The sequence below is a fragment of the Botrytis porri genome (genome assembly GCF_014898465.1).
Source record: "Botrytis porri strain MUCL 3234 chromosome Unknown BPOR_009, whole genome shotgun sequence".
Taxonomy (NCBI): domain Eukaryota; kingdom Fungi; phylum Ascomycota; class Leotiomycetes; order Helotiales; family Sclerotiniaceae; genus Botrytis; species Botrytis porri.
In genome coordinates, this window is record NW_024066083.1 from 1,727,379 (window position 1) to 1,743,307 (window position 15,929).

The 15,929-nt window shown below is 42.6% G+C and overlaps 5 protein-coding genes across 5 annotated transcripts; 2 read left to right on the plus strand and 3 right to left on the minus strand.

Annotated features, from left to right (window-relative positions):
* Window positions 1–175: 175 nt before the first annotated feature.
* EAF01_007315 (uncharacterized protein) lies at window positions 176–1,657 on the minus strand (the record flags this gene model as incomplete). The annotated part of the gene is made up of 1 exon (XM_038915570.1): window positions 176–1,657. The coding sequence occupies one exon, from the start codon at window positions 1,655–1,657 to the stop codon at window positions 176–178; it is 1,482 nt and encodes a 493-aa protein (XP_038769208.1).
* A 576-nt stretch (window positions 1,658–2,233) lies between these two features.
* Window positions 2,234–4,647, plus strand: EAF01_007316 (uncharacterized protein; the record flags this gene model as incomplete). The annotated part of the gene is made up of 5 exons (XM_038915571.1): window positions 2,234–2,577; window positions 2,775–2,880; window positions 3,966–4,014; window positions 4,295–4,341; window positions 4,615–4,647. The coding sequence occupies 5 exons, from the start codon at window positions 2,234–2,236 to the stop codon at window positions 4,645–4,647; spliced, it is 579 nt and encodes a 192-aa protein (XP_038769209.1).
* A 2,135-nt stretch (window positions 4,648–6,782) lies between these two features.
* Window positions 6,783–9,323, minus strand: EAF01_007317 (uncharacterized protein; the record flags this gene model as incomplete). Its single annotated transcript, XM_038915572.1, has 1 exon — window positions 6,783–9,323. One exon carries the CDS (start codon window positions 9,321–9,323, stop codon window positions 6,783–6,785), a length of 2,541 nt encoding a protein of 846 aa, XP_038769210.1.
* A 1,706-nt stretch (window positions 9,324–11,029) lies between these two features.
* EAF01_007318 (uncharacterized protein) lies at window positions 11,030–13,242 on the minus strand (the record flags this gene model as incomplete). Its single annotated transcript, XM_038915573.1, has 6 exons — window positions 11,030–11,080; window positions 11,197–11,281; window positions 11,338–11,449; window positions 11,587–12,193; window positions 12,242–12,980; window positions 13,094–13,242. The coding sequence occupies 6 exons, from the start codon at window positions 13,240–13,242 to the stop codon at window positions 11,030–11,032; spliced, it is 1,743 nt and encodes a 580-aa protein (XP_038769211.1).
* A 421-nt stretch (window positions 13,243–13,663) lies between these two features.
* Window positions 13,664–15,278, plus strand: EAF01_007319 (uncharacterized protein; the record flags this gene model as incomplete). Its single annotated transcript, XM_038915574.1, has 2 exons — window positions 13,664–13,758; window positions 14,009–15,278. The coding sequence occupies 2 exons, from the start codon at window positions 13,664–13,666 to the stop codon at window positions 15,276–15,278; spliced, it is 1,365 nt and encodes a 454-aa protein (XP_038769212.1).
* Window positions 15,279–15,929: the final 651 nt, after the last annotated feature.

Genomic DNA, 15,929 nt, shown 5'->3' on the forward strand with positions numbered 1-15,929 from the left:
TTAAGGTCTTAGGCAGGGCATATAAGGAAGTGTGTTTATATTGTATAGTATTGACAAAGGAAATTCTCGCGAGTGGATTTCTAACAAAAGAAAATTTACAAAAGAAATTCTATGTTGTGAGAAGGAGATTACTCCTCTCTTGTTTCATACCCCAAATCTCTCTTTTCTCTACACTCTAGATCATGAAATCACTGACTCTAGTTTCTCGATCACCGCGCTTACCTTCAGGGTGAACAACATGTGATTTTCGTGTGAAAGGATTTACTTGAGGGTCAGGACGTCGATGATGCGGTGCGTGCTTTTGTTTGGGTCTATTCTCGTTTTCATGTCTCGTAGTACGAGGAGAAGGAGGCGAAGGTGATGCTCGTGGATTCTCATAATGGCTTCCGCGATAAGCAGGTCGATTGTTTCTTGCTGGTGGATCTGCAAATGGATTTGTGAAACGAGGTTCGTCTTCTTCTTCGGCTTCGGATTCGGCGGCGGCGGCATTCTCTGGGGTTCCGACGAGTTTTCGATAGGCGCTAGCGCGCTCTTCGGCTTCGACTCCGGAGTAGGAAAGTTGAGAAGAGTTGTATACGCTGCGAGAATAGAGGGTTGGACTTCTTGCTTTGATGGGTCTGGATGCGTTGTGAAAAAAGCCGTCGGTGAAGACTACGGTGTCGCGGAAAGCGGCATGGACTCCTTCTGCCGGATGTGAATTATGGCTTGATGTGTTTGCGAGAGATGTTCTCGACATCATATTTGCATAGAAATCTATAATTTCATTCTCAACATCTCCGTCTTCCTCTCTATCCTCTTCAGGAAAATCGTGTCCAAGAAGTGTTTGGGCCTCGCTATCTCTATCGAAAGGGTTGTGGTTTCCAGCTAAGCGTTCTCGTCGAGCATCTCTCCGAAGTGTCTGAAGATGTTTGCGACATCGAGAGATTTCTCTCCCGAGTCCTTGAGATTCATGCGTTAAGCCTTCGCAGTCTTCTTGCCATGATGCCCATGCGCGTACTACATCGATCCAGCCATCCATTTGCTTATTCTTCTTTCTGCGGCCCCAGATCGAGGCAAAGAGATCGCGGATGATGGATTGATCGCCTCCAATGGTAGCGAGAATACAGGCTTCACAACCCGATGCTACTCGTTCGTAGCGCGGGTCGGATGGCTGCACTTGATATGCTTGACGATAAAATTCGGGCTGCATCCAGATACTATTGAGCTTTTTCATTCGAAGAACGAATTCTTGAACATTGACCGGCAATTGTTCGAGAGGGGTTTCAGTAGTAAGTCGTCGCAGACGAGTGGTGCATTCGGCGGTTAGTTCGAGGAATATCTTGCGGATGAGATAGGGGTTTAGAGGTTTGTGGGTGTCGCATAGTACGGCTTTGGTTTCGCCGAGGCGAAGCGAAGAGAGGGATGCGGCGACGCGGGAGATTAGTCCGCTGCATTTGGGGTGTAGGAGAGAAGGAGGGAAGGTTTGGATGAGAACTGCTTGGTCCCGAAGCCAGGAGTCGGTAGGGAGTGTACCGGGGAGTCGGGTCAAGAGTTGAGTGAGGAGATCGAGGGATGTGGTGGAAAACTCGCGGAGGGAATCGCTTGGGGAGGGGATGTTGGTTTTTCCTTGGGTGGTGGTCCGCGGTTGCGGGAGAAGCGGGTCGAGAAACTTTTGCATGGTTGCAGTAAGGGGGTTTCGGGACTGGTTGTCGGGGGTTCAGTTTATTTTACTTTTACTTTACTGTATATGTATGCAGATGGAAATTGTAAACTGGGTGTGAGTGTTGGATGGTTCGGTCTGCTGATAATCCTATTCGATTCTGGAATCTGGAATCGTCTTTGTAGTTTGATAATAGCATTGTTTTGCATTTCTTCTAGAAGGTGCATTTTCTTTGTCTGGGTTGTTTGGTAAGTATTATTATTTTTCCTTTGTTGGGGAAACTTGTTTGGGGGGGGAGTTCTCTGGGTGCTGAGCATTGTTTCCTTCTGGTTTCCTTTGTATGTCTCACGATCCTTTGTGTTGGGAATATAATGGGACATTGTTTAAGAGTAGTTCTTTAATCCTTCTTTGAAGAAATAATCCCATTGTATCTTTCCTTTCACGAAATAGATAGTGAAAAATCCCATAAAGAACCTCGATTCCTTGTTCACGAGATATAAAACCCTTCATCTCCCCTCCTAAATCACATTCCCTCTAGCATAGCTCTTCAGCTCTCCCCAATAACACCCACAACCTCCTCCCGCATAAACAACAATGCCTTTCCACATCCTTCCTTTCCGCTCCTTTTCCCTCTCCTCCCTCTCCTCCCTCTCCAAAACATCAAAATCGAAATCAAAACCCCACACCATCTCCAGAAAAGAACCAAACACCCCCACCCCCCTCCCCACAATCCGCTCCATCGGCACCCAAACCACCAAAACCCGCACGCACAGCTCCCGCTGGACGCAAACCCCTCCGGAGAGATACATTTCGTTTCGGGAACACCATGGAGTACAGCCTCCTAGGAAGAGTGGGGTGGAGTGGCCGGCTTGGTGGGCGGTGGTTGGGGGGGTGGTTTTGGGGTGGTTTTTTAGCGGGATGGCGCTGGGAATTAGGGGGTGAGGTGGTGAGGTGGTGAGGTTGTGGGGAATGAGAGAGGAGGGAGGAGGGAGGTGAGTTTTTTCTTTTCTTTCCCTTGGGGTTTGAGTCTTTCTCTTTTTCGATTTTTCTCTCTATCTTCCGTTTCTTTCTCTAATATATCGATTTCGCTTTCGATTTCTCATATCTACTAGTATAGTAAGTCACTCTTTTTTAGACTTCGAAACATCGATACAAAATCGATGAGAACGAAACCCCTCTACCAAAAAGAAAGATTCATTTCTCCAAATCTCCAAATATATATATACATACAGAATAAGTTTGTAAGTTTTTTTTTTCCCTCCCCTGTTTTTGCTAATTTAATTATTTCGATATTTGTTTTTCCTCTTCGTTTTCTTTCCTTTCTTTTCATCCTTTTGTTTTGATTTCGTTCTCTTTTGGGGTTTTTCGCATCCAGGTAAGTCCTCCCCCTTTTCCCCATTTTGCTAACCAGTCGAGTGTGTATACTATATAGTGGGTAGTCATTATTTTTTCGGTTCGGGGGTTTTTTGTTCGTTCGAAAGGCTATAATAGGTAAGTCGTTCCTCTTCGATTGTTCGCTAATTGAGTATAGGTATTTTTACACTTGTGTTCTGGGAGACGAAGATTGAGGTAAGTCATTTCCCACCCCCCCAAGTTTTGCTAATTGTGTATATAGGAATAGCTACTGTTGGTAATTTGTGCATCAGATAGATACTGATTGATTCACGTCAGAAATAACAACTTAGGTAAGTCATTCCCCTCCCACTGTTTGCTAATTGGGTATAGGTATTTTTACACTCATATTCTAGGACATAAAGATCTAAGTAAGTCAATTCCCCCCCCTCTTGCTAATCGAGTCTAGGTTTTCTTTCCCTTTTCTTTTCTCTCTCTGCCCTATTAGAAATTTCAAGTAGGTCATTCCCACCCCTGTTTTCGCTAATTGTGCATAGGTATAGACAGTTTTATCACCATTTCCCTTTTTTTAATCCTCTTTCGGATTAAAATACAGGCAAGTCCCTCCTTTCCCCCATCTTACTGATAGAACTAATAGGTCAGCATTGTTTTCTTTAATTATACAATTCAGTTATACGCTGCCGCATAGTTGTAAGAGATGAAAACTAGGTAAGTCATTCTTCATTTTCTGTTTTCGCTAATCAAGTATACAGGTTTTTTAATTTTATTTTCCTTCTATTCCTAGAATAAATTGATATAGGTAAGTTACTTCTTTCCCTCCTGTTCGCTAATCAGAAATATAGGTATCATTATTATTTATTTCGCTCATGCAATCCTAATACACACTACACCGCGCAGTTATAAGATAATATTTCAGGTACGTCACTTCCCCTCCCCTTTGTCGCTAATCGAGAGTAGTTATACACCTTTTTAGTCACGAGTAGTGTCAACAGCAACCTTGTCTCCGATGCAGGGTAAATCAAGTAAGTCATTCCTCCCCATTTTAGCTAATCATTTAGGCATATTCATACTTTCCTCCTTGATATTCAGAACCCTAATAGGTCGTAAGGAAAATTTTCAGGTAAGTCACTCGCTCCCTTTTTGTCCTTGAGTTTTAGTACTCTCACATATTAGAATATTTGTTTAAATGTCACATACACTAGTGGGTAATTGTACCATTTCCTCCCCATCTCTATCTCACTGTACTAATCGACGACATAGGTAAGCTCAACACCGGCTGCTTCAAACTCCCTCATACTTTAGTACTCGTGATCGGCACAACCACATCTAGCGATAAAGATACTATACAGGTAAGTCCCCCTCTGCCTCTTTCCTTTTTTTCGCTAACAAATCATTTTAGGTAGGTAAGCGACATATTCTTCTTCGCACTCCCTCATTCTTCACAACTCATAATTATGTGATCATAGGGAACTGGCATAAGTATATATACAGGTGAATCAGCCCTTCCTCTTCCACCAACTAACTATATAGATGACTTCAAATTCATTTCTTTCCATTGCACATTTCTCGATGGACATCAAATTTAGGAAATTAATAATAAAATACATTACAAACAACCAAAGATGGAATTCTTCAATGTGTGCCAGGTGAACTAGATATATGTACCCGTGAAGTCATCATTAAAACGAAAATATACTCACCACAATTTGGAAGTCTCAAAATTCCCAAAATCACGGGGACATGTTAACCTTATGTGAGTTGAGTCGATGTTTGGAAAGAACGAGGGAAACGGGAAAGCACGCTAAGCGTCAAGCATTTCCTATAACACCGTAAAATCTCACGATCGTCATCTTCACTTCCAATTTCCGCTTTTCCCTTCCATAAACTTCATTACTACGAAGATGTTATCGAATTTACACACATAGAACAAAGATCTTGTTTAATAATCGACCTATAACGAATCTAGTGGCAAATATGTGGCCGATTTTTCAACCGGTGGGAACGAAGATGAAGAGAGAGACTCAAGGACTTCTTCATAATGGATGTGAATCGGTCTTCATTTCTTCCAATCCCACTGGTTGAATCAAACTCACCAGTTCCCAGACAAAGAACTTTCACTCCGGTGATTCAAAGAAGAAAATACACTTATGTATTAAGGACTCTGAGGAAAAGGATTCAGAAGACACCACACGCAATAATGGTAAAAATGGTATTATCAAAAACAAAGGTACATACTTCCTGCTCCCAATGCTATTCAACCAAGTCAACTAATCGCTAGATGTAGCAACTCAAATTCGAAGAAGACGATATAAGCCATCGCATCGATGAGTGAGAGCGAGTAGATAGCGCACAGAGCAAAATGTGTTGTTGTACAGAGAAAAGGCCTAGCGAAAGGAAGTGATGGGAAGAAAGAAGAGGACTTGCAATATGGAAGAGAGATGAATCGAGAAAAGGAGATGGTTAGAACGGAAGAGGAATAACAGGAAAGAAGGGATTATGCGAAAGATTGGAACGTGGTTCAAAGAGATTGATCAAGTAATTTGGTTAATGATCTATGTGGTGTCTATAGGTAAAGAAGGGATTACGCGAATGGCTTGAACGCTGCTAAGAGAGATGAGCGACAGAATTTGGTCGATGACCTACGTGGTGTTTATGAGCAGTGGGTGGTTAAAAACTGGGTTAGAATTTGGTTATTGTGGAGAAGTTTGGAAGTTATGAAGTTATAGATAATAAAGATATATTTATTTAAGGAGACTACCTACAACATACATAACACAGGTGATAGTCACAAACAACCACCGAGTCCTGGCAAGAAGGAAAAAAAACAGACATCTCTCCAGCAATGATCCACTCAGTACAGACATTCCCCTCATCTCCCATTTTCTTTCCATCGATACATCTATCCATCCATCCATTTAGCTTCTCCGCCCATCCACCCTGAACCATCCCAACACAACACAAAACCCTCAACCCCCTCAATTCCCCAATTCCCCAATTCTCCAAACCATTTGTCTAGATTTCAGCACCTTAAATCCATCTTGATCCTCTCGCTAGATACGAATGTTCCATATTGAATATTGAATCTTGAGAGTTGACATTCTACAGTAAAGTTAAACTAGTCTGCTCTGCTATACTACCCACACTCTACCATACTAATCCACAACCACCCCAATCCCTCTTTGAAAAAGAAGCATAGCAAAAAAGTAAAGCACATAAAGCAACTCCGCCAAAACTCAAGACTCAAGACTCGAGACTCAACAAAGAAAACACAATCATGGACAATCCACAACCTCAGCTCCCAGCCCCGAAAGCCACCAAACAAGCGACTCACCCACCCGATCAAGCGAAGCGAAACGAACACCCAACCCACCCACCTACCTATCTTGGCTCGACACCTCCCTTTGAATTGAGTCTCGATCGACTATTACTTCAATTCTCAGAGTACGTGCATATACGTCCTCACCATGTAACAAAATTGCATCTAATTCATGCAAATGCAAATAAACCATTGAATTTCGGATATTCATTATTCTTTCTCCGCTTATAAATCATAATTCTTAATATATTTCTTTCTTTCCAGCTCTCCCGCTTTCCACTGTCATTCCTTCATATCTATTCTCTTCGCTCCTCTGAAAACTGTATTCGCCATTCCATGCATACATGCGTACAATCCATCATTCATCCACCCATCCATCCCAAACCTCCCAAAATATAATAAAAATATAACTCAACGCTCTACTCCCAACCAACCAATCAACTCGCTCATTCATTTCCGTATTCCCACAAACCCCTACCTCTTCAAATCCCTAACCTTAACCTCTCCACCTCCTCTCCCCGTTTTCCCCTTCCCATTTCCATATCCTTCAACCCCCATCTCCCGCATAGCTTGTTCAACCATATGTACAGCTTCTATACACACATCACCACCATTTCTCCAAGCTCTGAGTGTTACACCTTGTCCATCAAGAATATCTTTTGCGCGTTTCCACCGACGTCTCCAGAGATCTAATTTTTTGTTTGCTGGTGCTCCACTGGATGTTCGATGAAATTCATCGTCTGATGAGTCAGGGGAGCTGGATATTGAAGAATTAAAGGTAGATTTTCGACGTGGGGGAGGCAGTGGCCCACTGTTTGATGATGGACTGTATGATGGGTCGAATGCAGGTTGGGACCTTGAATTCGATTCACTCATGCCTGGTATATAAGATCTCATTTCTGGAAGATTGTTATAGGTCTCTGCAACTTTATGACGAGCACTAGACATGTAACCTTCACTAGATGATTCTGATAACTCTGCACTACTTTGTGCCTGCTTTAATGGATGGTTGTTTACACTTCCATGTATAGCACCTGAACGACGAGGTTTTGGTGGTGGTGGAGTGTTTTGTTTTGGGGGTTCAGATGATTCGGGTGGAACCATTGTGATTGTACTTGCTCCACGAAGCGATAAAGGCTTAGAAGGTCGAGGGGGAGGAGCTTTCCCATCACTGGCGGATCCTCGTCGTGGAATATTTGGTACTTCCATCTCTGACATAGATCGAGGTACCACTTGCCTATGAGATTTATGTATTGGTTGATTCTCAGGCTCATCTCCGAAATCAATAAGTGTTCCCATGGTTGGTCCATTACTGGTCTGAAGTTTAGTTTCCGAGGGAACTCTGGGAGGCAAAGATGGTCGTTTCTCTGATAGCTCAGATTTACTAAATGTAGATGATCTCCTGCTATCAATGGATTGCGTTCGAGATTGTGTTCGAGATTGAGGCTCAAACCTTCGACGATCTCCACTCAGCGGACCCAATGCAGGATCAAAGAAACCTATATCTTCAGGTGTTGTGACATCTCGAATAAAGATCCCAAGGATTTTCCCCGGATTCGCTAAAACGACATCGGTATAGACTTCTAAATCTGCTTCACCACTATCTCCAATCAAGATGAATTTCCTTTCTGAGAAATCTCGCATGATCTTCTCAAGGGTACCCTTCTTCCTCTCTGCAACAGGTTCAAAAATACCCTGAAGCATTCCGCTGTATTGTTTCAAGTGAAAAGATCCAGGTGGTAGCCCTGCTTTTCTGAAAAAGCTTACTAAGACTGGAAATAATTGCCAAGGTGAATTGGATACATAGTGTACCCCAACACCCATATCATACATTGTATTATACCATTCCCTGACACCTTCAATTGTGAGATCAGCAAATTCACGAATAAAGACATTTCTAAATATCTCTCTTGATCCTGCACCAATTGAAGAGTGCTTGATTGTATCATCAACATCAGTGATAAGACTGACTCCTTTTGGTTCAGTAATTTTAACTTCTTCAATCGCTGAAAGGTTTTCCGAAGCCAACACTCTGACATGTGTAGGAACAAACTCTAAAGCGGCTCGCATAATGAAATGACCTGCTTCATTTGTTTCTATTGTTCGCGATGAAGAATTCTTTTCATCGTAAAAGAAAACCGTAATGGCTGTTTCAACCTTTGGATTCGTAAGGAATGGTCTTAATCGTGCCATCAAATGAGCATTTGCTGTTAATAGCTCCGCTTGGGTCATTTCGGATGGTTGATTCCATGATATGCGTTTTGTTAGACGACTTGGAGCAGGAGATGACTCTGGTGATACCCGTGAACTGCCACCTCGCTGCCTACCGCGTTCACTATAGATACTATCACCATCCGATTCCCTTTTTGGCTTTTCACTATAATCACCCCGTAGTGCTGCCTCCTCCTCGCCTCGACCTTTTTTCAATATTTGTTCTGCTTCTCGGGCAATCTTCTCCTCATCACGCCTCTGTTCGAGTTCTCTATGCTTTGCTCTGAATGAATTTGAATCCGGACTAGTCTCTCGAGAACCAGATTTTGGTGCAGGTATCCCACTTAGCTGGCGTGCAAGTCCAATGAGTAACCTGTTCTTTCTAGTCATAGGTCCTCTATGAGGAGAGTAAAGCCATCCTCTAACATCCACATCAACTATAGCCCTATCATCCTCATATTTTTGCCATTCCCTTGCCCAATATTCCGCATCTCCGGGTTCGTTCAATTTGGGATTCATGTTGGCATTTTCAAAAAATGGTTTCTCCTTGGTATGCCTCCGCGCATATGATGGAAATAATATCATTTGCTCATCACCGTGAGAAACAATAGATACATCCGGAAACGAGCCTGGTATTCCATGTTCATCATCATCTAATCCACTACCTCCACCCCATTTCTCCGAGTATGATTGTTGATACGATTGACGAAGTTCGTTTGCAGCTTTGAAATACCCGGCCAACTTCCCCCTCTTTCCCCCTCGTTTTTTATCCTCCCCATATCCATCTGCGACATAGCCAGACATCGGATTTGATGATGGGTTCAGCTTTCTAGGAGTCGTCGCATTGTCTTTGGAACCGCCACCGAGGAATCTTCTCACCGGTCTTCCAAGGATTTGAAAGGCAGTTTTTCCCGCAGCTCTCTTTCTCTTTCGGTTTGACTGAGTCCTAACTATGTAATTATAGATTCGTGATTCGTGATTGTGCGCCAAGTTTGTAGGATGGGAATGTTTCGAATCTGAAATTTGTAAAGCGCTGGCGGATAGTCTGCCGGAAGCGCGAGAATAAGTATTGGAAAATGGATATTTTACGATGAGAATTACCTGTTTGACGAAATGAAGGAGGAGACACGACGAATGTGCGAGGCTGTCAGCCTGAATGATATTGAGTGCTGTGGAGACGTTCCAGTCCTTTTATCTAGTTGGGTGGGTGTTAAAAGGAACAAGCTAATAATACATAGCAAACCCAAGCGTGCTTATTAGTTTAGTTATGTTATGATCTGACAATACTTACTGGGGTTATGACGAAAAGTAAGGGCTGAGATTCTGATGAATTGTCTTTTATTGTACGAGTGAATAATTAAACATTGATGAACTCGGAAGTATAAAGTTTTGGGAAGAAAGGTACTTGGGCAGTGTCAAATGACATGTCAAGAGCCATCAAGATGGGAATTTGGGAGTATCCTCGATATGTTCATACTCGGTCCTTGGTTACTCTCATTATCCTATTATTAGTATGTATGGTGGTATGAGGGTATGAGGGTATGGGATTCCACAGAGATTAATTACATCCTACGTCACTTTTTGCCCATCCCAGCCCTACAATAAAATAAGGTTAGTTAATAGATTTGTAAGTTGGGTAAATTTACTACCAAGATACAAATGTAGGTAATACTGAAGTGATGACTTATATCAATGCTTCTTTTACCTACCACATACCACATACCACATACCACATACACATATTATTTCATCATCATCTAGTCACGGAGTATCGACAGAATAAACAAATATCTTATAAATGTGAAACTGTCTCTCTTGCAACCATGACAATTGGATCCAGAAAGTACTTGGTAAGATCTTACATACTAGGTCCTCCCTCATACGCATTCCATGAGAACCATCATCATAGAAACAAATACACCATCAAATCTAGAATCGATCGCCTTGGTGTGTGAGACACGTAGTCTCGGAATCTGAATTGTATTGATTTCTTAAAATACATAGTCATCTATGTGTAGTCATGTCATGGGGAAATGACCCAGACTAATTCCCGCTGCATCTTTCAACCAATGCTTGCTTGCCGTCGTATCATTCTCACTCGACAAACTCCCCCCTTTCCCTCAACCCTCAACGATAAAGTGAAGTAATAGCCTCTAAGAACGCCGGTGCCGTATTATTTTCAGGAGGATCTGCCCTTTCAATTTGCCTCAACACTGTACCCAGGCCTGAATGTGAATTTTCATTATTACGGGTTTACCCCGAAGGAATGTCAAGGAAGTAGGTGATACTTAAAGATTTACTTAATGAAATAATTGAATGAATGAATGTGTTGATGCGAACTGCCTCAGGTCAGTAAGTTATTAAGTTGGTCGTTTTTCCGATTTTTTTCTTCTTCTTTTCAAAATCTGATTATATGATCGCAATGATCGAAAGCTAATGTAGAGCAATCCTGTCGTTAGATACCATCAATGATAGTAGAGTAAGAGAGGATATGGTTCCGCACTGAATCATTATCCAGCAGCAACTACCTGCCGTCTCTTTGTGGATGCATTTTCAACGTCCTAAATAAAGTGTTAGTAATGCTTGGAAATTATCTGAGAAAAATCCCAATCAAGAACGAGATCTTCCGCCTTTAACCTTGGGCCATATCCCGGACGAGGGATTGGCTTTAACATACATCTGCTGAAGAACGCTTCTTTTTCTTTTGAGAACGAGTTGGCTTGACCTCGCCTTCAGTAAAGACGTCGTCTGGAAGGTCGCAGCTATGAATCATAAATCAGCATTTCTTATCATCTAATTCAAAAAAAAGGGCACAAACTTTCGAGTGTTAACGACAGATAAAGTGTTGAGCTCTTCGTTATACTTTTCCCAACCCCTACACACTCGCTTGAACTCATCAACACACCATGCAAGGTCGAGCGATTTAGCGCCTAGGATTGTTAGTAGCTGGGCCTCGGAATATATCATAGATCATAGAAGCTCGTAATTAGAATGCATATTACAAATACCATTAATCGTGATAACAGTAAGATCGCTCATAATTGTGAGGTGATGGTGGTGCACTTACCTTCGCGAAGCTCGAGGCCGATGTAAAATGTTGTTGTGTAAACCAATGATTCCTTTTTCTCAGGTTCGGATTTTGGTGCATCTCCATTCTCGTCCTTGACTTCCCCAGTCTGGTCCTTTACCGTAATTCCTAAATCTGTATCATGGGATGGGTCCGTAGTCACTACTGGAATTTCTTTGATCTGGTATTGTAGATTGCCCTCTTTTACCGATTCGATTTCGTCCTCGGAACTGCATTTGTGAACTCGTTCGAATCCTTTGTTGAATGGATGTGCCAGCGCAATTGATTCGTGGTTTTCTACATTAGCAACTAAAAGTCTAACTTTTGATTCAACCAAACCAGCCCATATAAGTTGAGCCTCCTTTGTAGTACTGGCGGAGATGACGGAGAGATAGTATTTGTAGTTTTTGGTGAAAAATGTGTGTTTGACGAATAAGTCTTTCCAAGATGCCTTGCCCATCATAATTCTATCCGTGATGTTGCCTCCACGAGCAAGTTCTCGACAGATAATCTCTTTGGTTGATTTTGTTATATTGTGAGTAGCGCACATGGAGGGATATGAAGGAGTGATGATTGGCATAAGATGGTAGCCGTCGCCTTTGTAAACCTATCAAAGTCAATTAAACCCGGACCAGGTTGCAGGAGAAAAACTTACTCTTGGATTCCAGACACGAACGTTAAGCTTACCACCTTTAATTGCCTGCAGTAAGACTGGTTGCGGCCACTGCCACTGAGACATGATACGGAAAAATTTGAGGATGACTGTAGAAGCGGTTGCTTGTGGATATAATTGACATACTCTAGCCACCAGCATAGCCCAGGCGACACCTCCAGGAAAACCCATAATGTTGGCATAGATAGCCCGTCTCTGCGCCCAAAGTTTGACTCCCCTCAGAGCAGTTCTGAATACTGCCTTTTCTGGTACCAAATTCAGAATGTCATCAGTAACTCGCGTTCCATTTAGAGAGCGTAAACCAGCTTCATCCAAGCCCGCTAATAGGTTGTCGTCGTTCAAGCTTAGGGACCTTGAAATTTGAGAAAGTACTTCGATGCGTGCAAAGATCAAATCGATGCTGATGCCTGAGTATTCAAACTTAATAATTGGTACGAAGGCTTCCGGAACAGGCGTTAGGTCTTCAATAGCTCCCTCTGGCGCCATTTCAACGAGAAGATCTGGGAAAAGTTCGAAATATTCTTCGCGGGAAACGTTCTTTGGTACGACAACCAGAGTATCGATATCAGAGCCAGGTCCATATACACCAAGTCGAAAACTGCCATATGTAAATATTCTACCACCGGCACTATTGACGACATTCTCCGGTAGGTTTTGCTTTCTGCAAACTCGTTTCACAAACTCTTCGGTAATGGATTGTAAAGAAGCAAGGACGGCGGATCTGCGCGAGAAGTATGTCAGTAATGAAATAGATAAGAATGAAGCAAGATGTTCCGAGATATCATTGATCTGCGGACTCTGTAAGAAACAGAAATAGTAATCGCATTCACATACCTTTTTTCGGTATCAGCGCGGCTTTCAAAAAGATTCTCTTTTGTCATTTCTTCAATCAGCGCATCAGTTGCTTGCTTCTCAGCATCTGTTGGAAGCGCGGTAGATAAAGGCGGAGTGATGCCCAATTGTCTGGGGGCTGCAGTTGCCATCCTGATGGAGATACCGAGACTGAAAGCTTTGAACTGGCTTCCAAGGCTGTCGAGACGAACAGCTTACAATTAATGTTGGTATCAATGTTTAGTTGTTTGGTTGTTTGGTTAAGGAAGATCGATAGAAAGTCAAACACCGGCGCGATCATAAATTGGTCTACTGGATTATCGTGCATAAGCGAATTATTTATTTATTTTAGGTTCACTCACTTTGAAAGCTTCACCCCCACTTGTACCATGAGGAGCGTGAACTTGAATAGCTGGAGTTTCCATGTGCCTACTACCTAAGCAGTGAATAATACTGTACGCCGTACCTTCCTTGTATTCACTTGATGAAGTTCCAAATTCTTTAGTATCCCTGAACTTCATCCTCTTGATGGAAGGAATTATCTAAGGTTTATGAAGAGATTAAATATACGACATGGCCGATTCTAATAATGCTTGGGAGGGCAACGAGGAAACTCAAAATGATCCTGATGAGAAGAGAGTTCTTCATCAAGCCTTGGATTCTTTCTAGTAAGGATAGTTTTATTTGATGACGGCATCTTTGAGTCCGATAAGAAGGAGAGATCCGGCTAGAATCGTAGCACCACCTGATTCATGGGACTATCAAGCGAGTTCTATCTGTGTCATGTTAGGGGGGACCTGTACGTGCTCGGTGAACACGAGAGCCAAGGGATTATGACATATGAATGCTCATTGATATACACATATGTCTCTTCTTATTACCACATAATACATGTACTCTTATTAACAAACACGCTAGCCACTACCAAAAGACCGCTCACTACAACACCACTCATCTACGAAGGCAAGCCTTCTATGCCTTACCTCGAGCTCACTGGGAACTTCTCGCATCACCACCCATTAACTATCTGGACACCTTAATAGCCGTCGACGACGCCATAGGTCAAAATGCCGAACTCTCAGAAGCGATCTTATCAGCGGCTCTACCATCCTTCAACCTTCCCTATCCCTCCTCAAACTTTAACCCTTCCACCAAATCTCCTGATGATTTCCGAGGCACAGCCACCTCAGGTGATCTCGAAAAAGCCCGAAGTACCCTCCGGCAAATGTATCGAGACTGGTCCGCTGAAGGAGCCGTCGAACGCGAAGCATCCTACCGCCCTGTAATTCGCGCCCTCCAAGATGAAAAAGCTAGATCCTCTCCCCTTAAACGCAATATGCGCGTTCTAGTTCCGGGTGCAGGTCTTGGACGTCTAGTATTTGATCTCTGTATGCAAGGCTTCGACGTTGAAGGCAATGAAATTAGTTATCATCAACTTCTTGCTAGTGCCTACATTCTCAATTTTTGTCCCAAAAAGGAGAACCATACTATTTTCCCTTGGGTTCATTCGTTTTCCAATCATAAAACTCGAAGCAATCATCTCCGATCCGTCAAAATTCCAAATGTCCACCCAGGAGATGCCTTAAATTCCAACCCACAAGCAGGAGAAATGACCATGAGTGCCTCCGATTTCCTCCTCTTATATGGCGACGAAGAACGTGCCGAATCCTTCGATGCAGTAGCCTCTGTTTTCTTCCTCGATACAGCTCCAAATATCATTCGCTATCTTGAAGCTATTCGCAATTGTCTCAAACCCGGCGGTATACTCATAAACATGGGACCACTCCTCTGGCATTTCGAAAACAATCCTCCTGGTTCCTCTGCCGCTCCATCTTCAAAAAAAACCAGCGATCAGATTCAAGATCATGGTATCGCCGATCCTGGAAGCATCGAACTTACAAATTCAGAAGTACTGCTTCTGCTTCCTAAATTGGGATTCGAGGTCCTTACTTCCTCGACTGATTTAAGAGCGCCTTATATTCAAGACCCAGATTCCATGCTACAAAATACATATTCAGCTAGTTTTTGGGTGGCAAGGAAGATTGAGGAGGGACGAAGTACGAATCATGAATATGCGCAGCCACGTGATAATGGTATGCAAGAAGGAAAGCATGAACATGGCATCCCGCCCATAATCCGGGAAGAGGATGAAGAAGGAATAGAATCAACACCGGGAGGTTGGGTATAGATCTCTTCTACTTGCGTTGTAGAGTAAGATATTATGAATAGATGAGCAAGAGTTAAGAAAGAGCCAGGTAGACAGATGATAAGATGGATAGATAACCTTCTAGATCATATACAACATAAGTACACAGAATTGATAGCATTAAACCATAAAATTGATCCAGGGGCCTTATATCGAGCTTATGGGCTTAGTTACCTACTTACCTTGGAAATCAAAATCCAATGCATATCCATACGATCTCCTGATACTTGGAATCAAGGAAGATAGCCAATACAAAGTAGAGCTGGTGATTGTCTATAAAACCTTCCCCTTTTCCCTGGTTATCAACTCACAGTTTTATTTAATGATATGTACCAAGTTATCGAGTCCCATATAGACAATCTAACGCACAATTTGTTTCCATCGAGCATTCAACTTCCAACTACATACAACAATGTGCCGCGCATATTATTTTAAACCTACCATCTTCCTTTTCCTCCCTTTCCCTCTCTTTCCCCTTCCTACACACTATAAAGAAAAGGCTTCGCCCACCCCCTCCCCCAAACGCCTATCCCATTGTATTAAAGACCCCCATTGATTCCACAGCTCCAATACAACACATAAGATCACATCAACATATACCCATCAAATACCGATATCTACAGCCACACATAT